Here is a 27,520-nt window from a genome sequence, read left to right on the forward strand (position 1 = left end):
TGTGCTTCAGCTTCAACTGAACTTAAGATCTATCCAATCAACTAGTTCTGCCTTTCACAGGTCTCTCCATACGATTAGTTCTATCTTCTCCACTAGATCCAACAACCTCAAAGTCTTCAGCTGCTTCCTCTTAACCATCTTCCGTACCTACTTCCTCAGTACACCAACTATAGATCTCATGATCTCAGTGACCATATTATTCTTCATCAACTCCATCTCAGATCTGAAATCTAATCTAATGTTCTCTGAAATCTTTGTTTCCACAACATATAGAGATCTGCAATTGCGCTAGGGTCCAATCTTCTTGGAGACATTTTCCAAGATCTTCATAAACCCTTTGCAAGAAATCCTTAACAGTCACCAACCAAATCAAACTTTCCCTCTGATACCACATGATGCAGTGCAAGGTAGGTGTACCTCCAAAGGAGATAACCTAGCCCCTAACAATAACTACACAACTAAAATGCACCACAGAATACAAGATTTGATAGATAACTGAACTCTTCATTCATCAAATAATTGATTACATGCTATATGTCAGATTGTAAGGCCTTCTTGGTTATGGCCAAATACAAAGAAATTACATTAGCAGTTCTACAAGATCTCACAAGATCCAAATAACTCCTACCTAGCCTAGAGTTGCAACAACACAACAATCTAGTAGAAACTCCAAGAAAGATTTGAACTTGATCTCACAAGTCACCCAACAATCTTCTTGTTTCCTAAGCCCACACTCTGTTATTAGCTCTGCTAAATTTTGCTCCTCTCAGAAACTCTTGCTCAACTCCATCATGAATGAATGACTTTAGACATCACAAGACCTTCTACTTATACTAAACCAAGTCACAGGTCGGCCTAGTGAGTTACATTGAAATAAAAACACATTTAATTCATACTCAAGTCACAAGTTGGCTTGGCAGAGTGCATAACACTTAGGACAAGCCCCAAGTTTACAATGCATAATTAACTCATAAGTTAAAAGAATATTAAGCGGCCTTCGCCATAGGCCCACATGCCATCCAATGATCTAGATCTAAGATTGCATAAGCCAACTCCCATTGATTGAAGCTTGCGGAAACAATCTCCAAAGTTTGCCCAAGAAATAGGAACATGTTACCAACAACCACCAAAAGAGCTCTAACACCAATACGATCACTCCAATCCTTATGCACACATAAGACAAGGTCCACCAATATGCCTTGAACATTATCCTAACCACACAAAACTTAAGGTCCACAAAATCCAAGCCTAATGCTCCTCCATCAAACACCTCAGGTGCAAAAAGATGTTCTTAATAGATGAAAGAACATCTTGCAGGATTCAACACAGAGACCACGAACTGGTTCTTCACATACATGTCCTCCACATTATTAACTTGTGCACTCTTGCCTTTGTTCCACTTCTGCAACTTCTTTCCTACAACTGTCATCTTCACATGGGTCTTTGGTGTGTCACATGTCTGTTTACCATGCTCATCTCTAACCCTTTGAGAATCCTTCAACTCAACTCGCCTACCAAAACTCAGGTTCGTCCTACCGAGCTTTGCATTCTGCAAAGGAATCAGTAAAAACTTCCTACCGCCCTTCTCAATAGTAAATACATTCTTGACACAATCAGTCACTGCCCTACAATCATATTGCCGAGGTCTACCAAGTAAGATGTGAAAAGTATTCATATCCACAATATCACACAACACTTGATCTATATCTAATCAATGGAACCCACCCGAACTACAATGCAAACCTTGTCATCACTTGGGTCTCAAAGCAAACTGCTCTCACATACATCAACTATGAGGAGATACAAATAATTGAAGGTATCTGCAACCCCACAACTCTATCCTACCTCTGCTAGACTCCCATGAATGTGATGACTCTGCAAGTAATTCAGCTTGCAACTACTAGCACCATAATCACCCTATAACAATGTACTTGGTATGAACTCTTTGTGATATAGAAGTAACCAATCCTCTCAGATAAATATTAGTATAATGGAAAACTGATTGATATCCCTGCAAATAATCTCTCACAATCATCTAAGTCAAATACTTGTAGCCTCTAGTCCTATCTTCTGAAGATTGGAATTGTCCATTCCACAATGGATGATACAATCTTGAGCCAATTCATACCTGTGCATCATCAAGTCGATGTGTGGATCAAACGAAAGATGATGAGAACTTCTCACTCTATAGTTGTGATAAAGAACACCAACCTGAGGCAATGGTTCATCACTAACCGCAATCTGCCTCCCGAACATAGATCAATCATACTCATCCGATCAATCCACATGCTATCATCAAGCAACCACCTTAACTATCACATCTCAATGTTGTACCAAAGTAGAACGTGACAACTTTAATTTCTGATTAAGCTCAACAATCTGATTTTCAGCTATCTAAAGTGTCAATAAGCTATCCTCTTGTTGAAGATGGTAGCTGCGATAGAGATCTTTATCTCTGGAAATATGAACGTTATTATCGTTATTGTCATCTTCAGTTGAGAAGGACACTTAAAAGTTTAATTTGTAATATTATAAATGTAAATGACATGTGTCATTCACATGCATTGAGGCATGAATATTCGAAGATTCATATTTAATTATAGGAGTTATGAGAAACTCAAGAGATCTTCGGTTAGAATATGAAGAGTCTCTTCTATTGTTATATATTTGCATCAAGTGATAAGCATTGTACACTTGAACTTTTATTATCAATAAAGATATATTTTGTTGTGTGGCTGGGTTTTTCCCTTCATTCTCGAAGGGTTTTCCTAGGATATTTCTGGTGTTCTCTTTTCTAGTTTTGTCTCTTTATTATGTTTGATTATTTTCATAGATCTCTGGGCTCTAGTTTCAACATGGTATCAGAGCCAGGTTATCATCCATATAGAAGTGTTAAATTTTCTATAGATTGTCTATTTGTGATGATCCTGATTTTTTAAAAATTTATTTCTGAATGAATCTCATGATATTTTTGTTTGAATGTTTTGTACTGCTTCACCTTCATTAACTTTTGTGCAGTTGACTTTTGGCTTTAGTTCTAACAGCATCTAATCTTTGGATATATCTAAGCTTCTAATATTTGGTTATCTAGAGAGGAATCATGCACAGGTTCCATGTTATTTATACCACGGTCTTTTGCAGCTTCGAGATTTTGGTACTAAACTCGTTGTAGTAGTCTTGGTTTCGATAAAAAAATTGTCGCTATCTAGATCATGTGATTTCGTTGGTGTTGCCATCTCGACACTATTTTTATTTAAACACAAAATGTATTTATCGTAGTTTGTTCATGTTTCAAGATATTATCGTGATCGGTTTGATTTATTTTGTCTTTTGTTACCGCTGGGTTTGTCTTTTTTCATAGGTCTTCAATTTTTAATCATAAGGGATCATGTTACGTCAGTTTATTTATTTTTATTGAGAACTTTTTCATCTTCGTAATTGCCTATTATGGTATCACCGTCCATTAAGTTCACGTGTGGTATTTCAATTGTAATGTCGATATGCTATTGTCTCCTCTTTGTCGTGTCTCCTCATCATACATTAAATGTGTTCATGATAATCACGATCGGTTTCTGGGAATTTTTGCATGTCGTGTTCTGTTGTCCCTAGCTTCTTTCGTTATTTTCTTCTTGAGAAGATTTATTTGTGTTTATTGTTTGTGTCATTTTTCGAGTGCTAAGCATGGGACTGAGATGGAAGCATCAATCTCGAAGCCCTCGCATGTTCTAAATGATTTGAAGTGGGTGCTCGTGAAGAGTCTCTTGTGGCAAATTTTTCGGCATTGGGTGTTTGGTCTTGTGATTTTTTTATACCCAGAAAGGAATTGTAACTGGAGGCTTTTTTTCTCAACTTCAAGCCAGAGCATGACCTCGTGGGGGCTTGGCCCTCACATGAGTAGTGGTAACTCTGAACGCAAAGCAATGGGGAAACAGAATAGCGATGGGGTAGCCAGAGGCAAGGATACTGAAGAACATAATATCGGGTGTTGTAATGTTTCTAGGGTTTGTAACAGATTGACTCTTAAAATGATTGTTGCAGTTGTTGTTAGTGTGAATCTTCTGCTTGTGGGCATATATAACCTTCCCATGCTTAGAAAGCACAATGGAGGGAATACGGGAGAAAATTTGGAAGAAACGTTAAGTAGGTTTTCATAAAGCAGTTTTTGAGAACTAGATATCTGAATCAAACAGAGCATGCAGTTTGGTTAGAGGAGCAAATTTTATATTGTTCAAAATTAAAAGTGAGAAAGAGTCTTGTATCGGCTTATTCCCGATAGTAGAGATTTAGAACAGAAGAAGAAAAAGGGCTATGATAATGAGTGAACTTGATCTTGATATGTGTAAACTCTATATGGGTATAGGTTGTAGAGGTAAGTATTACATGAATTGCTTATGGTTTTTATTAAGTTCTATTATAGTAAAAAACTAGAGTGGTTACCATTCAGTATTTATAAATGTTGATTATAAATAGTGATTGATCTTTTATCTCTCATGGTTGCAGAGAATGCAACTAGAAAAAAACAATAGGTTGAGATGGAGATATTTTCAAAGATATATTATTGCATTCAAATACAAAGCTTGGAGGGAGCTTGTGCTTCAGAGGGAGGCTTCATAGGTAAGAGGGAGTGTTTATGGAATCCCTTTTATTCTCATTTATGATTGTGATGTTTGTGATATCTGTAAAATTTGAGACTTAAATGGAACTAAGTCTTGTTTTATGCATGTTTCTATTCTTGTGTGAATAAATGAGATTGTAAGATCAGCTATGATAACTCTTTCACCATGCGATAGTGAACATCATGTTGAGAGAGTCCATGATGTCATCACGTTGAGAGATTCCGTGATGGGAGTTGATGTCATGTTGAGAGATTCCATGACAGTTCATGTTGAGAGAGTTCGTGAACAAAGGCTTAGCTGCGAGTTTTGCAAATCTTTTCATGTTGAGTGATTGTTACAGGTTTTTCATGTTGAGAGATTCCATGAATGAGATTAAATGTTACAAGGTTTCATGTTGAGTGATTCAATGAATGTGATTGATTGTTATTCATGAATTTTATAGGATATATGGGATAAGATTTCATCATTATCATTTTGGTTGCAGTCTTGTGTGATTGTTTAGCTAAAGATCTCTCTCTAGCTAAGAGGGAGTGTTGAAGATGGTAGCTGCGATAGAGATCTTTATCTTTGGAAATATGAACGTTATTATCGTTATTGTCATCTTCAGCTGAAAAGGACACTTAAAGTTTAATTTGTAATATTATAAATGTAAATGGCATGTGTCATTCGCATGCATTGAGGCATGAATATTCAAAGAGTCATATTTAATTATAGGAGTTATGAGAAACTCAAGAGATCTTCGGTTAGAATATGGAGTCTCTTCTATTGTTATATATTCGCATCAAGTGATAAGCATTGTACACTTGAACTTTTATTATCAATAAAGATATATTTTGTTGTGTGGCTGGGTTTTTCCCTTCATTCTCGAAGGGTTTTCCTAGGATATTTCTAGTGTTCTCTTTTCTAGTTTTGTCTCTTTATTATGTTTGATTATTTTCATAGATCTCTGGGCTCTAGTTTCAACACCTCTAGGGTGTCCTTAGCATTCTTGAGCTCATTAGTACATGTCTCTACATGTTCTTCCTTCTTTGTCAATGCTTCTAGATAAATCCATGCAAGATCAAGGAGATGATCACGATCTGAAAGAAGATGTGAAAATTCCTCTTTGAGTCTCTTTTGTTTCCCCTCCAACTGTTCCTTCCAAAGGTGTTTTCTATCATTCCATATATGTCATCAAAAAGCAACTGCAATAATTTTATTTTCAGATACTTTCACTGGACTCTCCTAATTAGGTGAACTAGTAGGTGTATGTGAGCAATCGGGTACACATGAGGTAGTTGAGTACATTACATCACACATCAATGTGAGGAATGTCATTTTCCACGTCCAACTATGTATAGGGAACAGAGGCAGCGCTATGGTCAAAAATAAATTCATCACAAAAAGAATTCACACCATAAGTAGGTAATGTTAAACCTGGACCAAAATAAGTGTTAGTAGTCACATAAGATGTAGAGTCACCATCATTGGCTGATTGATACGCTCCTTCATGTGGCCTATTAACATAGCCATCAAGTGCACTGCTGTCAGCAGCCTCATAGGATAATTCAACCTCCAAGCTACCTATCAATAAACCTGTGCAATTATTGACATCTTTCCCATGATCATGTGAAGACTGCAAATCACTGGTAGTTGGTGATTTTTCTTTTTCCTGATAACCTATAGCCAATGGAGTAGATCTTTCTTCATTCACTGTCTCCTTTTCAGTCTTGCTTTCCATGTCTTGTTTGAAATTTTGTCCACCTGTAGGCTAATTATTGACTGCTGAAAGCTCTTCATACAGCTCTTTGCAAACTCCTTGTGCAAGAAGATCATGAGCCAACTTATGGTACTGTTTCTTTGCCATCAATGTCTTGTGCTGCAGCCTCATATGAAAGTCGATGTAATCAATGAAAGTAAATTTTCTAAACATTTGTAAGAAGCATATCATATTCATCTACCATGTTAAGTACTTCATTCCTTGCTGTAAATTCTGGGTCAACTATCACTGGGCTTGACCAAGATCCTTCAAGAATTTTTCCAAACCATGCATCTTTCCTATAGCTAGATACTACTTGTCTCTGTAGGTGAATGTTGAAACTTTTAACAAAAGAGGAAATTCCAACAGTCCCTTCCCTTTTGTTCAGCAAGTTATGGTCCCAATTCTCATAAAAAATCACAAGGCATTTAGTCAAACACTTTGCAGGCTTCCTTTGTTAATTTAACTTTTTTTTATGGGTAACAGGCCAAAGCCAAGGTTAATTATTATACAGGCTTCCTTTGTTAATTAATCTGTGTACTCCTGCTCAAAATTTATAATTCACAGTTAACTGGATTGGGAATGAAACTATCATCAGTTTTTTCCTTGTCAATCCTTGAGTTGAATCCGATATAGGAATCCTCTGAGAAATTTGAATTAAGAAGGTTGCTATTACAGACTTAGGAATAGAGCTATGGTAAATGTTTTTAAATATTGACAAATTCTCAGATTCAAAACACTAGCCCCAATATTTCAATGATAATAGTGATTGATCTTTAGCTTGATGAGATGACCCAGTCACATACCCGGTGAGTGCATTGAGTTTCAAAAAAATATCGCAGAGCCTTGAATAATGACAGTGCCCAGCCAGTATTTCGCATTCACCAATAGTGACTTTTTTATGACAGAATTTATGTTCACTCCTCCTTCAATTGCGACATACAAAATTACAAATAGCTAAAAAATAAAATTCCTGAATCTTGAGTCCTGTTACACAAAATGCTTCTCCAATTAAAATGAATATGTTTAGAAATTCATAACATTGTAAAAATTGATGAATGCTAACTGAGTAGTTTGCATCAAATGTTGAAATATGACTTGTAAAAAGCTTCCAAAAGGTTTTCCGACCGTTCTCCGGTGCTTGACCAACAAAGCACACAGCTTCCATTCTTAAATCAGCCTTCAAAATCAAATGTTTTTAAAGCATTCTGTTCCACACAGGACCATTCAAGATGGAATAAGGAACATGTTTTCACAACATAGAGATTAATGCAAACTCTGTGCCAAGACTTTGACCACGACAAACTCTGTCAAATTCCCCATTCACTCTTCCAGTGACCAATAAAATCCCAGGAGTTTGATGTTATTTCACTCCTATGACATGATTTTTTAGGATAACTTTCTATATTTGCAAGCTCCAGCAATTAACTCCTCAATACTAGGCGATCAATATTCTGACCCCTATAGACATTTCTCTGGTTTAAAGCTCAGCCTGGGATGTTCGTATTAAATCAAATTTGGGTTTTGAGCTATAGTTGAGCCCAAATATTAGATAATACAACTTTTTTTTTATAAATATATTGGGTTTCCTTTGCAAAAATAAAAATATTAATTTTCCAAAGTATAGTCTGGAATTTCAGAAGCTTTTCTCAACTTACGGTAAACCAAATTATAATATAACCTTTTCCAAAAAGTCATACGACAATTACATGAAACATTTAACGATCAAACCTAATACAAAATTTCACCAAGGCCAATGCAAAACATATTGCACCATAATAATTTTTCTTATATTTCATTAAACATGGTAGCCACAAACCTTCAAAGATTAGTCCTCCACCAAAATTCAAATAAGAAGCCAATAAGGAGTGGGGGCCCACATTTTGTTTAAATTGGAAATCATTACAATAGAAATCCCACTTGAAGGTGCAATGGGTATGCCGAAGTGATATTGATGGTCAATTAGAGAAAAAAATTAGTTTTCTCTTTAATATATTTGTGCTATTAATAAGATCATTGGGAAAAAAATTGATTTTATTTTAAATATATTTGTACAATTAATAAGATCATTGGTCAGTGATGTTTGTGGGCAAGATAATAATGCTTCATTATCAAAAATCTTAACCTTAAACTTTATCAGAAGCATTTAAAACTATAATACTAAACATAATCCCAATCATAAACTCAACCTAACTCTAGCTCTCTGTTCAAATTCAGAAGATGGATTCTACAAAATTGCAGTCTCATCTGAACAACCATGTGGTGACTTTCAGATTTTGGAGCTTATCCAATGGAGCAGTAATTTTATCAACAATTATTTTTTATATTTTATTCAATGTGTAAATATACACAATTTTGCCAAAAGCTTAAATCTCTTATTTAAAAATTAGCTAATATTAATTAAACACCTCTTTAAACAAAATTTCCATTACAATTAGTTCATCTAAATTAAACAGATCATAAACAAAAATTACACTTTAAACCAATTACCTAATCTCAAATTAAAGATAAATAATGGGGAGCACATAAAAGAAATAATAAATAATGAAACTCAATGGATACTCACACCATCTACTCTTCCATATACAAGATTATAAAATTCGCCCAATATGTTCTCATCGAATAGTTCGGTACAGGAAACTCCACTATTTATCCATCTGATCCTATCTACCTACAATTGTCCAGCTGTAACTAAATGATTTCTACTGCCTCATATTTTCATGGTCAATCACTATTGCATTCCAATGGACCCCACATTTCAACTGCGATTCGAACGCTGCAATTTCAATGAAAATACACTTTAAACCAATTACCTAATCTCAAATTAAAGATAAATAATGGGGAGCACATAAAAGAAATAATAAATAATGAAACTCAATGGATACTCACACCATCTACTCTTCCATATACAAGATTATAAAATTCGCCCAATATGTTCTCATCGAATAGTTCGGTACAGGAAACTCCACTATTTATTGATCCGATCCTATCTACCTACAATCGTCCAGCTGTAACTAAATGATTTCTACTGCCTCATATTTTCATGGTCAATCACTACTGCATTCGGACGGACCCCACATTTCAACTGCGATTCGAAGGCTGCAATTTCGATGAACAACTGAGGTGACTGTTTGAGAAAAGGCAACAGTTCATATTGTTCTGATCATTTTGCAAGCCTTAAGACTGAGCGTGAACCATCAATGTAGAAAGTGAACTGACTCAAGATTTATTTCAGTGCTTCATCTCTTTGACCAACACTTACATACAATAAGTGTTGAGCATTTCTCTCATGTGAGCTATGTGCTTCATCTGTCCCTTCTTCATGTGGTCATTTTTCTTTCGATCTCCTCCTCTTAATCCACTTCTTCTTTTTCTTCTCCTTTTCTTTTTTCTTTTTCTCCTTCTTTTTTTCCTCTTCTGCTTCTCTTCATCTTCCTTTTCTTCATGATTTTTTTCATCTTCATCTTATTTGTTTCTTCTCCTACTTTACATTCTACTTCTTTGTCTCCTCCCCTCTCCTCCTTAGCTTCTTCTTATTTATTATCTTCTTCCTTTTGCTTCGGTTTCAACTTATTCCCCTGGTTCTCTTCCTCAGCAGTTGCATAGCTGTCCATATGTTGAGTTTATGGATTGCTGCAAATGTAGTTGCATTGCCCTTTTGAGATATATGCTTTTCGAATGCATCAATCTCCTCTTATATGTATTGTAAATGACACATGGAGAGACATGTCTCCCGAGGAGACATGTCTATCCATTACAATACATAAAATAACAAATATATACAATATCTCATATATTAATATTCATATTCATATATATATATCACACTTATATATGTAATATATATGTATATTTATATTGGTCTCGTAGGTTTAACTGATTGAAGCTACCAAACATTAACATTCCCTCTTAGCTGGGGAGGATAAACAAGAATTTGAACAATATATTACCTCAATGTAAAAAATGGTTTTGGAATATCAACTCATTTGACTTCCTAGTCTATTGAATGCCAACTCATTTGGCAAATGTCATCTCATTTGACATTTTAAAGTCAACTCATTTGACTTTGAATATGAATGCCAACTTTTTTGACATTCGTGAATGTCAAGTCATTTGACACTCACTAGGTGCTTAAATGTTAATAAGGTACGTGCACTTGCATTCTCATAATGCATACCATATAAACATCCACCATGCAAAGTATAATCTATCATGATCTGCATAGGCATCGTAAGATATCCATCATAATAGATTAAGTTATTGAAAGATTGTCAACTTTCAATAACTTCTACAAATACAAGTGATGATCATTCGAAAGTGGTCACTTCCTCACGATGTACATAGGGGGCATGCCCATTGCACACAGACTTTTAGACTCCCTTCGAATCCAAATCTCTGTATTTTTCTTGCAAGAACACTCTTGGAAAAGATCAAGGTAAATATCTCTTATAATTCTATAATAAAATAGGAGAGAGAGACTAATATAATTCTGAAGAATAATAATTTTTCATCAATCCAATATAAGATAGATAAACATATAATTTAAATATATATTCTCCTTAACAATATGAATTACTAATAATTATTATTCTTTACAAAAATCTCTCTCACACACACAGATATATATATGAATGTGAAAGAGAGAACATAATATGTCTCATTAGTTTTACCTTATAGAATCGATGATTAAGTCTTGTAGGGGCACCTTGAACTTGACACCTCTCATGTGCAAGTACCTTACCTTCTTTTGAGTACACCTTGGCTCTTTTTATATGAGTAGTTTTCATCTTCCTTGACTCAACGAGCTCTATCGTCCTTCTCCTTAAAGTATCGATTCCGACATGCATGCTTTTGATAAGAATTTAAATAAGTGAAGTAGGTGTAGGCTCTTTTCAATATCATTCCACATCAGTCTTGTGTATTGCTCACTTTTGTCTTCCCCCATGCGTATGGTAACTTAGTCAAGTAATTCTTTGGGGGTCGACTTGTATCCTTCGAAATCTATAAACTCTCCATGGTGGCGGAAATTATTTCTTTTGTTGAGCTTAATGGGTCTAATGACAAAGAGTTTGATGGGTTTTGAAAATGTCTTCCTTGTTAGTGGCAATGCTCATTCTCCCATAAGAAGTGTAATGTAAAACCTCAGCCACAGACAATATAGTTTGCTTGCTCTTGCACAAGATATTGCGGAGATTTTGGCAGAGAAGCTTGGAGCATTAAAAGAGGAGAGATGCCCTCTTTTTACTTGAGAACAACCTTAATTATGGGTGTGTCCCCAACAGTTGGTACCTTGCTACTTCTCTCGTATACGTCTTATCATGAATTACGATCTCATACCCATGTAATGTGGATGACAATGTGTCAGATCATGACATGCTTGTAATCCTTATGTGGATTCCATTTGGTCACTCGGTAAGTATGTAACTATACTAGTTATATTCATTGATCTCGGTTAGTTCTTCTTGCTTTCTTTATGTGTACTCCGTTCTATGTGTCTTGTTCCGAGTTTAGAGTTGTTTACTTTCACTTCGTAGGCGGTGGGTGTAATCCATAGAGTGTCTCTCCACATAGGTAATCCCTTGATTCGTGCTTTGATGTGTATACTATACAATTGATGTTTGAATGAATCCTCTCAATGAAATTGGGGACATGAATCACTTATGTTCTTAAATCCTTTATTTGTTTATATTTCTAGCCATGCTTTAGGCTTTCATTGATATCCGCAAAGTTCAATCACTTCATTGGGGCTAGTTTAAAAGTTTCATAAAAATATATATTTCTGCTGTTTCATTTGCAGCTTGGCTCTGATGCTATGTTGAGTTTATGGATCTTTGCAAATGTAGTTGCATTGCCCTTTTGAGGTATATGATTTTCACTCTTTTGGGTTGGGCTGAAGCCCTCTTGGGCTGATTCTACTAGGACTGGTTGCTTTAGGTTGTGCATTTAGGATGAGTGGTCTACTTATATGGAGATACCCAACTTTCTGCTGAGGATGGGTTTTGATTTTGTTTGATGGGTGGGTATTTGCCTTTGAGCCTATGTCTTAGGCTTGGTTTCCCCCTTTACTAGGCAGATTGTTCCTAGTTCAGAAGGCTTTCCTGTGCTCTTGGGTTTATTAAAATAATCTTTATTTTTCTTTTTAATGCTCACTATTGTATTTTATTGTATCTCTGTAAATATTAGAATATTTCTAATATTTAGGTGTAGTCTAGAATAGAATGTTTCTATTTTATTCGACTCTCCTCTTTGTATATATAGATCATTTTGATCTCTGATTAATAAGAAAGTATTTTTCCATTTACGTTTGTAACATGGTATCAGAGCCAGTGCTTCAAATTTTTTCGAAAAATTTATAATTTATGTTGAAATTATTTGTTACGTTTTTTCGAAATTATTTATGAGATTTCACCAAGAACCTGGCTAGGGTTTCTGCAAATCGTGGACCAATCACGTGCGTCTGAAGCAACTTGCATCCGTATATTTTCCATAACCTACTGGTTTGAAAAATCCGTGCCTGTATCCTTAGGAAAGCTCGTGATTTTTTCTGCAAATCACGTCCAAATCACACGTGTCTGAAGCAGCTCGTGTTTGTATATTTTCAAGCTCATTTGACAGAAAAATCGCGATTGTAGGGTCAAGGATCAGTTCGTTTTGTCTCCATTCTTCATCGTTTGTGCTCTCCTTGCAAAAAATCCACCATTAGTATCAAGAAATCTGAGTTTTTTCAAGCTTTTTTCAGCCAGGGCTTTTTTTTCAAAACCTTAATTTTTGGGGTTGGAATTTTTTTTTGTTTTCAAATTCTTGGTGGGTTTTTTGAGATCTCAAATGGGTCTTCATCAGATTTTTTGTGGGTGCCTCGATTTTTGTGCCTCAATTTTTGAGCCAGTGGATTTGGATTTCGACAGCGTATTATTTTTGGGTTTTTCGAGCTCTCGCCTGTGTACTCCAATTTTTCTCGATCTTTCATTTTTTCACCTCGAAGATTGTGCCATTTGAGATATTCGCATATTATGAGCATTTGTATCAGCAACATCAGACGTCAGAGTCAATTAAAAGGCAAGCCATTGCTGCCCAACACTCAGAGCAAAAAGAATCTATCTACCATGCCTTTATGGCCAGCATACCTACAGATCATGTGAAATCTTCTGCTTGGTACATAGATTCCGATGCCTCTCGACATTTCACTCGTAGGCGTGATTGTGCTGTTGAATTCACTCCCTATTCTGACTTAGTAATCTTTGGAGGTGGCGAAGAATACAATATTGTCGGCAAGGGCAATGTTCAGATTCAGTCCGAAGGAAAAAGACTCATGTTCCTCAATGTATGTTATGTTCTTGGCATGAAACATAATCTTTTCTCTGTTAGTCAGATTATAAAGCACTCCCCTCAGTTGGATGTTGTTTTCAGTGGAAATAAGTGTTCGATTATTGATCGTGTTTCTTGCACTACACTTGCTGTCGGTCTTGAGGATCATGGTATTTATAGGCTTGTAGATTCAAGCAATTCCCTTGAGTGTGCCTTCATCGCCAAATCATCTGCTCTCAGTAGCCTTTGGCATCAGTGATACGATCACCTGAACATTCAATATCTAGCACAACTTGCTCGAGATAATTTAGTCCATGGCCGACCTGATATCCAGACCTAGAACCATCGCGTTTGTGGAGCTTGCCAAGCAGGGAAGCAACATAGGACACCATTTAAGGATGGTGAATCATGGCGGGCATCTAAAGTAATCCAGCTGGTCCACGCTAATATATGTGATCCTATGAATACTCCTTTTGTTACTGGGAACATTTATTTCTTACTCTTTGTGGATGATTTTAGTCGCAAAATCTGGGTGTATTTTCTTAAGCAAAAATTAGATGCTTTTCCTGTATTTCAGCAGTTTAAAGCTCTAGTAGAAAAAGAGTTTGGTTCCTCCATCCATACTCTTAGGACCGATAATGAGGGGGAATTCTATTCTTCTGCTTTCTCTGCCTTCTGTACTACTCATGGCATTAGACGTCAGTTCACCACACCTCACACCCCTTAGCAAAACGGTGTTGTAGAGGGTCGAAACCGTACCATCACAGAAATGGCTAGGGCTATGCTAGAACATAAAAATGTTCCCAAAAAATATTGGGTAGAAGCAGTATCCACAACTGTCTACCTTCTTAACCGGTCACCCACCCTTGCAGTTAACCATAAGACTCCTGAGGAAGCTTGGTCTGGTCGCAAACCTAGGATCAACCATTTGAAAGTTTTTGGCTCTCTAGCATATGTATGGATTCCTGATGCCAAACGCACTAAGTTGGATTCCAAAAGCTAGAAACTCATGTTTATAGGATACAGTCACACACATAAGGCCTACAGACTGATTGCTGTAAATACTGATCATTTAATCTTCAGTCGTGATGTTGTGTTTGATGAGGAACTCAGACCATTTTCGCTCTCTGCCTCCCCACCGCATTCTGAGATTTAGTCTTCAACAATCTCTAACTTGGGTTCTTCTATTTTATATGAGTCATCTGATGCTACTGATACACCACCTTAGCCACTCCCAGATAATATTGCTCCTGCTCTTACCCCTCATCCAGCTATTCCAACAACATCTGATATTGACTCCTCGACTCTTCGGCCAAAATGGTGGGCTCAAACGATTAGTGATCTTCGTCCTAATGAACTCATTGAAGGTAGAACCTCTAGAAATAAGAGCATTCAGCACAACACGGTTAATATTGCTCTTATGGCCAACATCCACAGTATCCCTGAACCCCAGAGATATGTAGAGGCCAAAGGAATTCCAGAATGGGAACAGGCAATGGATGCTGAGCTTCAGAGTCTTCAAAAGAACCACACCTGGGTTCTTTCAGATCTCCCTCCTGGGAAGAAACCTATTAGCTGTAAATGGGTCTATAAGGTCAAGTACCATGCAGATGGTACCTTGGACAAATACAAAGCCAGACTTGTTGCTCGAGGATTCACCCAGCCTGAAGGCATTGACTATGAGGATACCTTTGCTCTGACAGCCAAGATGAGCACTATTTGCATTCTTCTTGCCATTGCAGCTCAATATGGTTGGAAAGTTCATCAGATGGATGTGAAGAGTGCTTTTCTCAATGGTGAATTATAGGAAGAAGTCTACATGACGCAGCCCCTAGGTTTCAAGGTTGCCGGTTCAGAACCAAAAGTATGTAGACTCCAAAAGGCCCTCTATGGTCTTAAACAGGCCCCTAGGGCTTGGTAGATAAAGATTGATTAGTACTTGGTTGCTCAGGGATTTTAGCATAGGCCGTTAGACAGTAATCTGTATATTAAACACTCTGGTAATGATATTCTTTTTCTTGTTGTCTATGTGGATGATTTGATCATTATTGGGAGTTCAAAACATTTGATTTTAGAAATCAAACAAGATCTATGTAGAACTTTTGATATGATAGATCTCGGATTGCTTCATTATTGTTTATGTATTGAGGTTTGGCAGATTGACAACAGTATTTTTTTGTCTCAGTCCAAGTATGCTAGAAATTGCTTGACAAGTTTCGAATGCAGGATTGCAAACCTGCCTCCACTCCTATGGAGACTGGTTTGAAATTGTTCGCACAATCTGATTCTCCTCCTGTAGATGAAACACTCTTCAGGTAGCTAGTAGGTATTCTCATCTACCTTACTAATACTAGACCTGATCTTAGTTTTGCAGTTAGCTGCATCTCACGGTTCATGATGAACCCCAAGACTGATCATTGGATTGCAGCAAAACGTGTGTTACGCTATGTACATGGTACTTTAGATTATGGTCTTCTTTACACAAGGAGCACTACCCCTTAGCTCAGTGGATTCACTGATTTCGATTGGGCCGGCTCAGTTGATGACAGGAAATCTACTTCTGGCTATGTGTTCAGTATCGGATTTGCAGCAGTTACTTGGACCAGTAAGAAGCAACAGGCACATGCACTCTCCTCTACAAAAGCAGAATATAGAGGAGCTGTCAAGGAAGCTTGTGAAGTAGTTTGGCTCTGTCAGATGCTTGCAGATATGCATATTCCTCAAGCAGGTCCGAATTCTTTGTTTTCAGACAATCAGGGAGTACTCAAACTTGCCAAGAACCCAGTGTTTCATGAACGAACCAAGCACATAGAGCTTCATTGCCATTACATCCGACAATTAGTAGAAGATGGATCTATTCAATTACTCTATGTCCCTACCTCAGAGCAATCAGCAGATATTTTCACAAAACCTCTTGGTCCTGACAAGTTTGTTAAATTCAGGGGATCTATTGGTGTAGTAAATAGATTGAGCATTAAGGGGGGTTATTAAAATAATCTTTATGTTTCTTTTTAATGCTCACTATTGTATTTTATTATATCTCTGTAAATATTAGAATGTTTCTAATATTTAGGTGTAGTCTAGAATAGAATGTTTCTATTCTATTTGACTCTCCTCTTTGTATATATAGATCATTTTGATCTCTAATTAATAAGAAAGTATTCTGCCATTTACGTTTGTCACAGGGCTATGAAAAAGGTGTTTACTCTTAGGAGGTGGGCTTGGGGTTTTTTGTTTGCTCCCATCATGGCTTCTTTGATGATGGAGTTGTCTCCTATCAAGGCGGAGTTCAGGTTTGTGATTTGGGAGGTGAAGGTTATCCCAATTGAAGGAGAGGGTAGTTGGGGTACCATTGATTATGGTTTTGATGGCTGGAATTGTCACTTCCTAGGCCTTGGTATCGCGTTTCTACTCCCTACTTCTATTGAGGTAGATCCTTTCGCTATAGAGGTGGGAAGGGAGTTTGCCGCGGGTTGGAAGATCTTTGAGAATGTTGGCTTGAACTGGTGGTCTAGATGTTTTTGGACATTTGGTTTTGATAGAGAAAGGGGGATAGACTATTTGCTGCCTGAGTTTGGGTGCTGGGTCTTTTGGGAATGATTTTGCCTCCCCCTGTTTGTGTCTTTTCATCTTGTGGCTGGGTGTTTGTTGGTAGTTTTAAAGGGCTCACCCGAGTCTTTTTTTATTGTTTTAGGCTAAAGCTTGCAGCTTTTGTGGGGGCTTGTCCCATGACGATCTTTGACAATGCTGACTATGGTTGGTGTTTTAGTCGCATCCGAACCTTTGTTTTTGACACAGGAAGACCTAAGATGCTGTTTTTTCTTGATATTGGTCACTAGGTGCCATTAATGTGCTATTAGCTGTATCTAGTGTCTACCCTTTGGGCTTGTTCTCTCATTGTACCATGGGCCAACGCCCTCTTTTTTCCTTTTTATCAAAACCAAATTTAAGTATACTATTGATGGTTTTATAAAAATTTAAGTTGCCAATCTCTACAGTCCAACAAAGTTTCAGCATGTCAAGTGGAAAAATGGTCAATACAGCCATCAAATTACAGGTCCGCTTCTCACAACATAATTCATAGTCTCAAACACAAACTTTGGAGTAGTCTGTTAATAGGCTCAAAATATTTGACCGCAAATATAAACTGAATGAAAATATTCATCACCAATAATAAAATCTGCATGGAACCTGCACAATTATATAATAGATGACTATTTTTTCTTATGCTGTAGAAGACATATTTTAATCCTCAATGAAGTTCACGCCACTAAAGTTTTGCAAAAAATAGTCTTTATTCTCATTGCTCAATTTTATGAAGCTGGAGGAGAGAATACTTCAATAAAATTTCCACAACAATTATATCAGCCCTTCTAGGAAATCAAGTTGCACTTTTGAAATATCTGAAACCTCACAAGTTGGCAAGAAAACCAACTCTACTACCACTGTAATATCTCCAATGAATATTTTCCCCCAAATTTCTTAAAATGTATCACAAAAATTTAAACAAATAATTTCATGCAATTGGTTTTCAAATTATCCAACAAAATGCCACAAAACACCCTGATAAAATAGTCTTAGAAATATCGTTGCATTTCAATCTCAAGTATTACAATAACAAGATCCAATCATAAACATAGAAAACTGCAGTTAGATTGGATAATATGAAATAAAGAGTTTAAGCACAAGTGAGATACTTGTGTGATATTTCAAGTAGACAACGGGTTTCTGTCCACTGCCTCTAAGCTCATGGGTTTTTGTCCTCAAATTGGATGAAAGATGAGCTTCCAAATTCTCCAAGAGAAGAAATCAAAACATAATTTAAGCATAATGCAAATGAGCCCTCTTTCTTATTTTAAGCACAACCTAGTGACTCTTCTCATTTCTTTCTCTGTTTCTTTATTTCCCTCAAAAATATCCTCTTATAAAATAATAACGTGACATCTAATAAAATGAACTTAAGTTTAATAGTTGCTTTATTAATAGAGCATTGAATCTTCAGGCATTACAAATTACTGATCAGATGGACTCAGATTATCAAGTGTGATAGCTCGTTGGAAAGGTCTCGACAAGACACTTCTAGTCCAACACTGAAATGCTAAGAATACCGAGGTCTACTGACTTACTATAAATAGTAAGTATCTTGAAACCCCACAGAAACAACTCTGGTTGGCGTGAAACTGGAATTACTCAGGTCAATTCGCCCTCCAATCCCTGCAGTGTTCTGATTAGCCCACAAGACCGAGACAAAATGGGCTATCAACACATAATAAATTGATGGCCAATAAAAAGAGGACATTACATGAAATTTATTAGAATTGTTAAGGCCCTTGACGATGGCTTTGAACCCTAGAGAAAATTTATCTCCACGAGGGATGTGAACTGATATAATGGGGCATTGTCTTGTATGGCATATATCAGACTTATAATTGGAGATCCTGAGATATCCCTTTGAAACCTTCCTAGGGCTTCCTCTAAAACTTGGGGGTTTTAGAAGCTAGGACTTCTTCATCCCCATCTAATTTGGAAAAGTCACTCAAGCTCAATAAATCTTTTATTGATGAGATGAGCAGGTTCTAAAACCATCTTTGCATCAAGCTCAGCCATTTCAAAAGCTTGTCATAATTTCCTTTGAAAGGATCCCATTAACTATGCCGAGGTTCCTCCAATTCCAAAATATATTTTAAATTTAATGTCTTTCCTATTAACTGTGCTGATACATAAATGCAGCAGTGTCAGGTGCTTGAAGGATCAGAAGGGAGCTGGTGAAGTCCTTGGAATGGTACTTTTAGTCAAGAGCTATATATCCAGTTGGGTAACCATTATCTGCTTATTGGCCTTGGAGGCTTTTTGTATTAGAAACAGTGCATGTTAAAGTTGGTGTTAGCTTGGGATTCTGGAAGGTTCTATTGATTATTTGTTTCCTTCGAAAATGTATCCTTCTATGACACCAAATTTCAAGGGTGGAGTTGGCGGCATACATGGCGGATGCATTTTTTGGGACAGTATTTTTAGGGGGCCATTTTTTGGTGATGATGATTTAAAAATAAGATTCTTATAAAAATATAACAAATTTCTAGTACCTGTACAATAAAGCATTCGACATGTACATTCCAGAACTTGATCACCTAACATTAAAGTTGAACTGAGATTCCCTATGAGAGTCGACACGCAAATTAACAAAATTTCATCACTTTTCTTATCAATGTACATGTATATTATTTAAAAATTACAACAAAATATCCTAAAGCTGCAACTTCCAACCACAAATTGTTGGGGACTCTGCAATTCAAATAAATAGCGAGTCTGCATGTATTCAGATATTATGAAATAAGACCTGTTTACCGCTTGAGATTGAATGAGCCAATGTCACCAGAAATGGCCATGCTTAGCCTATAATAAAATCAAGCTAAGGGCACAGAAAATGCTTAGATACAGCATTCTAGACATGAACACTTTGAGAGGTGCAGGCCCCATTTAAGTCATAAGGATCTACAAGCATATATGCAATAAAAGAGGATGTTGTATATAAGATGGTAAGAAGTGGAATTGTTCTTGATGTTCTTCCATGCATATGAACCAAATCACCTTTTTAGAGGCCAAAATGTTTTGAACTTTGATGGCAGTAGTAGTTGCATGAAAGAAATGAAGGGAATGATATGTACTCCTAGTTGTCAAACAATCCACATAATTTGACCTTAGCCCAAAGAACTGCACTTCATTCAAACCAGAAGCAACATTGTGTAGAGCATGTGACATGGACGTACAATATACCAAACTAGGAGGGACAAGTAGGAGTATGAGCTTGAATAGCTCCTGGATTCTTGAAAGGCAGAACTTGCCAACCCATACCCTAGGAACTGGCGCTTGCACATCGTATCCCATAAATTTTCAAGAATTGAGAAATCTAGTGGACTATCTATCATTTTTGTGTTTCAACTTAAAACAAAAAGAGTTTATCTTTTTAGTTGGGCTCTAGCGGACAAATAGCCATCCTTTGGTGTTGAGCATCTCCTTTAAAAAATTTAAATTCCGGAGAGAAATTCTAGTTTTTTTCAACAATCTGGAGAAGGTTGGGGGGTGTTTTTGATTTGTCCTTGCATTTCCAAAATGTTTCCAGTAGAGGGCAAGATGCATCTTAAAGTACATAGGTTTATATTCTATAATTTGTAACCATTTTTGGATATAATTCATTGAAGCTATGCTTATCTTGTTCTTGTTTCGAAGTGATAAAACTTGATGCTTTGGACATTCTATAGCTTTAATAACAAGGGGTTGCCTGATACAGCGCCTGGGGTGGCCCAACTGAAATGACAACCAACCCAGTCGATCTTGTACCAGTATAATCCAAGAACACAAAATAATCAATTAAGACATGTAAAACCCAACCATAACACCATTATCTGCACAAGAGCAACAAATCAATCAAGTTTCTTGGAAATTAAGATAACATAAAGTATTTTAAAGTTAAAACATCATGGACTTTCACAGACACTTCGGGTTAGTTCTTTTAGTAAGAGTTGATTGTTTACATATGCTTCACACAGAGCAATCCAACAGAATAGATTTGAATTATCTTTGTGCAAATTCTTTGATTCCCCTTTCCAAACCAATTTACAGACTTTTTAATCTTTTTTGCTGAAGTGCTTATCTAATAAATCAGAATGAGTTTTTAGCTTCCCTTTCTCTTACATTATTTTCCAACACAGCCTCCATCCCTTCCAATCTTTGCCCTCTTATCTTTTTGCATTTATCTCCACCTCAGTGCTGCCTAGCTGCCTGCTTGGCTTTTTCCAAATTTGAAAATTTCTCCTAAAGAGAAGAGATGGTCATTTTCCTCTTACGTCTTGTTTTTCACCCTCCTATATGAAATGGAGAGCTAACTCTTTCTTCTCTCTTCAACTTGCAACAGCTGAAAACTTGGTTTTGATACCATCTGATGTGGGCATGCTGTACCAATATGAAATCCCACAGCTTAAATAATTAAGGAAGGAAAGAAAAACCCAACCATAAGACCAGTATCCCCACAAGAAAACGAGGCTAATTGAGTTTCTGGAAATCACTGGAAGATAAGGTTTTCGAAATATTACGAACCTTCACAAATGCTTGGGGCAGACCCTTTTAATAAGGATAGACTGTTTACATGTGCTTCATATAAAGCAATCTAATGCAATAGCATTTATTATCTTTAATATCTGCTCTGCAGATCTGTGAATTGTCCTTTCCAAACCAACTTACAGACCCTTTTTTCTTTTCTTTTCTGAAATGCTAATCTAATTAATCAGAATGAAAGCTTTTTAGCTCCCCTGCTTCTCTTCTTTATTTACAACACAGTGTGTCCATTCCATTCCTGGCCTCTTGTCTTCTTGCGACCCTCTCCACCTTACCACTGCCTACCTGTCTGCTTTTTTTTCTTTAAATTTGAAACTCTCTTCAAAAAATAAATGACTCAAATTCACGAAAATATTAGCATTTATATATTCATTTTATAATGAGGATTTCCTGTCAACCAAAGATGCTTTTGCATTGTTTCCTTTCCACTAGATTTCCTTAAAAGCAATTGGAAATATCAACATTGGCAATTTTACTTATTATTCCTTTATGTTGTCATTCCTGTATTGTCTCTAGTAAATATTGTTTCTAGTGGGAGAAAGCTAGATATATATTTTTCTTTTAAATACTTCCTTTTATGCTTTTCTAACCATTCAGTTCTCTAATTACAGAATGGGGTAAGGGGTTTTATGCTTGACACATATGACTTCAAAGGAGATGTATGGCTTTGTCACTCAACTGGTGGCCAGTGCTATGATGCTACAGCATTTGTATGTCTGGCTAAGATGCTTTCGTTGAATGTCTGTCTGTCTGTCTTTTATTTACTAAACAGTACAACTGAAAAGTTCCCGTGCTTCGAATTGAATATAGAATAACCCTGTATAGTGCCTTTTTTGAGAGTTGGCATTCTATGGCATTGTGAACTTCAGGGCCCAGCAATTGATACCCTGAAAGAGATTGAAGCGTTCTTGTCCGCAAATCCTTCTGAAATTGTCACTCTTATTCTAGAAGATTATGTTCATGCTCCCAGTGGGCTGACAAATGTATTTACAGCAGCTGGATTAATGAAATATTGGTTTCCACTGTCAAAAATGCCTAAAAATGGTGGAGATTGGCCTCTTGTCAGTGACATGGTAGCCAATAACCAACGTTTGCTTGTATTTACATCAATATCCTCAAAGGAGCAAAGTGAAGGGATAGCATATGAATGGAATTATATTGTGGAGAATCAATGTAAGATGGTTTTCTATGCACGTTAGATTTTCTTTGGAGATTAACTTCCTGGAGTTTGCATTTATAACCTAGCATGGTTATCCATAGCACTGGCTGATTTTTGTATGGTTGCAGATGGGGATGGTGGAATGCATGCAGGATCCTGTCCTAATCGTGCAGAATCATCATCTTTAAATGATCTCTCTAAGTCACTTGTTTTAGAAAATTTTTTCCGATCAATTCCAGTAAAGCTGCTTTCTTGTGTGGACAATTCGGACCCACTCTCTGAAATGATAAAAACTTGCTATGCTGCTGCTGGAAATAGATGGGCAAACTTTCTAGCAGTTGATTTTTACAAGGTATGTTTTTATTAAGAATTGAAGGCATTAATGGGTGTTTTCATTTAGAATTTTAAAAATATTTTTGTATTATAATTCAATGCATGTTCCCAATGAAGCCAATGGGTAAAGAGGTCAGAGGGTGAAAAATTCTAAATAAAAAAGTCACTGTTACTTTAAGGGGTCTGGTTGCTTTGTAACTATTGCCAAGATGCTTGAGGAAATTAAATGTCTTTAGTGGGAAAGACTACAACTAGATGTCAACTTTAGATGCCTAATTCATAAGAGATGTAATTCCTCCCAAAAATCTGTAATTGTTAACTATTTGTGCTCTGATCAGAGAAGTGATGGTGGAGGGGCATTTCAAGATGTTGATACTCTGAATGGGGGCCTAATTTGTAACTGTAATGATATTCGTGCTTGCCAGGTAAGCTGAAGATTGGTTTAAATTCTGTTTTGAATTATCAATGAGATATTTATGGTAGTTGCACATTGACTCTAAACTCGGTGTCGTAATAAGTTTGTTCTGCTATTCTTATTTTGCAGTCTGGAGCCACACCTCAAGCATGCAATCAGTCCTTGGAGGTGCATTTGTGAGCTGGTATAATCTCCCACAAATATGAATATTGATGTCCTCCTTGCGTAGAATATCAGACTCTTCTCTATATTAAGTCATTTAGTTAAGCATCGAGAATATAATTTGCAGTAGTCTTTGAAGCTGCATGATTGTTTCAAGAGAAATCTACAAGAAAATGTGACTGAAACTTCTTACAAACCTGAAAGATATTGCAAAGAAGGAAAATTGGATATATCTTCAAAATAAATTCCCCATCAAGAACTTCTCTCTTTAATATTTGGTTAATGGAGTTGATAGTCCTAGTGCTCAAAGGTGTGGGCATTTCTCACTCATACCTCTTACACCTAATGAAAGGAACGTTTTGTGTTTGTTTTTCTTTTTCTTTTTGAACTTTTTGGAGTAATGAAACCTATTGGTGTGTAGATTTTTTCTGGCAGAGAGGGAGGGAGGGGTGTGATTAGGTAAATTATTCACAGAAAGAGAGATGATTTTGGGTAAATTATTTCTCAAAAGGCACTTGGTTTAATGGTAAAGTCCATGTTGTAAGTATCTAAATGGCGTAGAATTCATATTTTCTACAATACAAAAAAAAGTTGAGGACTTAATAGTATGAATGACAAAATGTAAACTAGTTGTAGAACGATTCGGCCTTTATGTCACAAAGAAAGTGAGAGCGAACTTAAATTATTTAATAATATATTTGCTTACATGTCCAAATGAGTCTTTTACATCATGAAAATTTTAGATTAATTAATTGTTGTTATTAAAACAAGTTTCACTATATTAAAAAATGGACCTAATCTAGGCTAGTTAATAAATGCAGCCACCATGAAACAATTAACCTAGATTAAATTCAAAGACGGGTTGATAATTGAATAACAATAAATGTGCTAATTAAACAACTAAGTGAGGTATATAAAGTGTTGAGGTTTGATTACAACTGTTGTGGATTGGAGTCTTGGCACATGTACTAACTAATACAATCAAATTGTGATATTGCTATTAGGGTTCAACTGTGTATTTTTTGAGTCAAACTCATTGACTCATGTTTCATGAGTAGTGGTTCACATGAACCCATCTCTCATGGGAATGGATGGAACACTTAGCATTAATTGGATGGAGGTGATGCAGAGGTGAAGCATCAAGACTTCCCTAAAGGTCACCCATCCCAGTACTACTCTAGTTCGAGCTTGCTTAAGTACAAAGTTTCCTCCATGGTTAAATCCACTTTGCTTGCGACCTCATTTACAAAACCTTCACCAAGTGTTGTACCTTATGAATCATTAACTAGAAAGGCTCTTAAGCTCATCAATTGATAAATATACATTTTTTTTCGTCAAGTCAAATTGTGATATTGCTATCGGGATTCAACTATGTAGTTTTTGAGTCAACTTATTGATTTATGCTTCATGAGTAGTGGTTCACACAAACCCATCTCTCATGAGAATGAATAAAACACTTAGCAGTCATTGGATCTAGGTGATGCTCAAAATGGTGAAGCATTGAGACATTCTTAGGAGGTCACTCATCACAATAGTACTCCAACTTTAGCGTGCTTAACCATAGGGTTTCCTCCATGCGACAACCACTCTAGTTGAACCCCATTTGCAAAATCTCTACCTAGTGTTGTGCCTTATGAACCATACATTAGAAAGCCCCATAAGCTCATCGATTGATAAGTAGGAGATATTTTTCACAAGTCAATTATTATATTGCTATTAGGATTCAACTGTGTAGTTTTTGAGTCAAACTCATTGACTCATGTTTCATGAGTAGTGGTTGATAAGATACTATCTCTCATGAGAATGAATGAAGCACTTAGCATTCATTGGATCTAGGTGATGTTCACAAAGGTAAAACACTAAGACTTTTTGGGAGGTCACCCATCTCATTACCATTCCAACTTGAGCACCCTTAACTACGAAGTTTCCTCCATGGTTACACCCACTCTACTTGCAACCTCATTTACAAAACCTTCATCAAGTGTTGTGCTTTATGAACCATTCATTAGAAAGCCCCTTAAGCTTATCAATTGATAAATGAGAGATATTTTCCACAACAAGTCAAGTTGTGATATTTTTATTGGGATTCAACTGTGTAGTTTTCAAGTCAACTCATTGACTCATGTTTCATCAGTAGTGGTTCACATGAACCCATCTTTCATAAGAATGAATGGAACCCTTAGCACTAATTGGATCTAGGTGAGGCTCACATAGATGAAGCACTGAGACTTCTTAGAACCACCCATCCCAGTTGTACTCTAGCTCATGCGTGCTTAACTACATAGTTTCCTGCATGGTTAAGCCCACTTTGTGTGCAACCCCATTTGTAAAACATTCACCAAGTGTTGTGCCTTAGAAACCATTCATTAGAAAGCCCAAGCTCATATGTTGATAAGTAGGAGATATTTTCCACACGAAGTCAAATTGTGATGTTATTATCAAGATTCAATTGTGTAGTTTTTGAGTCAAACTCATTGACTCACGTTTCATGAGTAGTGGTTCACACGAACTGATCTGTCTAGCGAGTAAATGGAGGCATACACATTCTTTTTGCTACTCCACTGTCAATTATAAATTGTTAAGCTAGGTTGATCTTAGCATCCAATGCTTGCATGCGATTGGTAAAAACCTATCTTGTGAAACTCCTAATATATATCACTTGTATGCTACTAGTGAAAGTGAACTCTACCATATTATTGGACACTTAGTTTTGGTTGAGCATCTTCCTACACTCTTCTTGCGCTATAAAAATGATAACCTAATCTATAAGTAGATTGGAGGTCTTCAATGTTGGTTATCACCTTAGGATAAGTGATATAAGATAAATTAAGAGAACAATTTCCCTCACATAGTCATTTTCTTATCCCTAGCTATGATGTCAAGAAGCCAACTCTTGTACTGAGCTCAATTTATTATTATATGACGCTCACAAAATATCAAGACATTGATCTAAAATATGCTATGCAAAGGGTTTACACTTTAAGCTAGCTAACACAATTACATTACCTAGAATAGATTTATTGCACTACATAATTGTTTTAGTCTTGAGGTTATTTTACTGGTCACACATTTGTAATATATGAAACTACATTGGTTGGCCTCTATCAAAACACATATACATCAACTATTACAAAGTCATAAAGTAAAAATATCCATTCCCTTCAATAAAAGGATAATCATAATATGTACATTATTTATTTGATAAAGGATAAATAATAACAATACCTTAGTTTTGAGTACAAAACATTTTCATGTCATACCAATTGTAAATCGTAGCATGCCATTGTCCACCCAATAGTTATAAAGATATAATATCATATCATATATGGTAATGAGTACCATTAATTTTCCTTTATTACAAAGGTCATCCATAGGAATTGATATTAACAATGATATTTAAACAACATAAAGGACAAGTTAAAAAATTACTAGGATGGCTCCCGCTCCTCCTTTTCAAATTTCTGGAGCCCTTGCGCATGTTTCCCCCGCTGCGGTCTCTGACCCCGACTGGCGTCTGGGTGGTGGTGCGGTTAAGGGCGAATGTTGTTTGGCTGCTTCTGCGGGTGGGGGAAGGGCTTCACCTGCCCCTCGTTCGGCCTTTGAGTTGCCTGCTTCTTGTCTAGGGTCTCCTGGCTCTGGAGGTAGGTCTTTTGCGGACGTGGCTGCCTTTGAAGCCGGCC

At 36.5% G+C, this 27,520-nt stretch overlaps 1 protein-coding gene across 2 annotated transcripts in view; it reads left to right on the forward strand.

Moving 5' to 3' along the window:
• Nucleotides 1–24,206, forward strand: part of LOC149579476 (PLC-like phosphodiesterases superfamily protein) — a 42,950-nt gene extending 18,744 nt beyond the window's left edge. For both annotated transcript variants that reach the window (XM_089833022.1, XM_089833027.1), the window contains exons 4-8: nucleotides 22,383–22,481; nucleotides 22,641–22,944; nucleotides 23,059–23,282; nucleotides 23,602–23,688; nucleotides 23,808–24,206. In XM_089833022.1, coding sequence (XP_089689148.1) covers nucleotides 22,383–22,481; nucleotides 22,641–22,944; nucleotides 23,059–23,282; nucleotides 23,602–23,688; nucleotides 23,808–23,858 — 765 coding nt within the window. In that variant the 3' untranslated portion in view covers nucleotides 23,859–24,206. The remainder of the gene's footprint in view (nucleotides 1–22,382; nucleotides 22,482–22,640; nucleotides 22,945–23,058; nucleotides 23,283–23,601; nucleotides 23,689–23,807) is intronic.
• Nucleotides 24,207–27,520: the final 3,314 nt, after the last annotated feature.

The sequence above is a fragment of the Cupressus sempervirens genome, chromosome 1 (assembly GCF_028749045.1).
Source record: "Cupressus sempervirens isolate cs-2001-9-10 chromosome 1, ASM2874904v1, whole genome shotgun sequence".
NCBI classification, from domain to species: domain Eukaryota; kingdom Viridiplantae; phylum Streptophyta; class Pinopsida; order Cupressales; family Cupressaceae; genus Cupressus; species Cupressus sempervirens.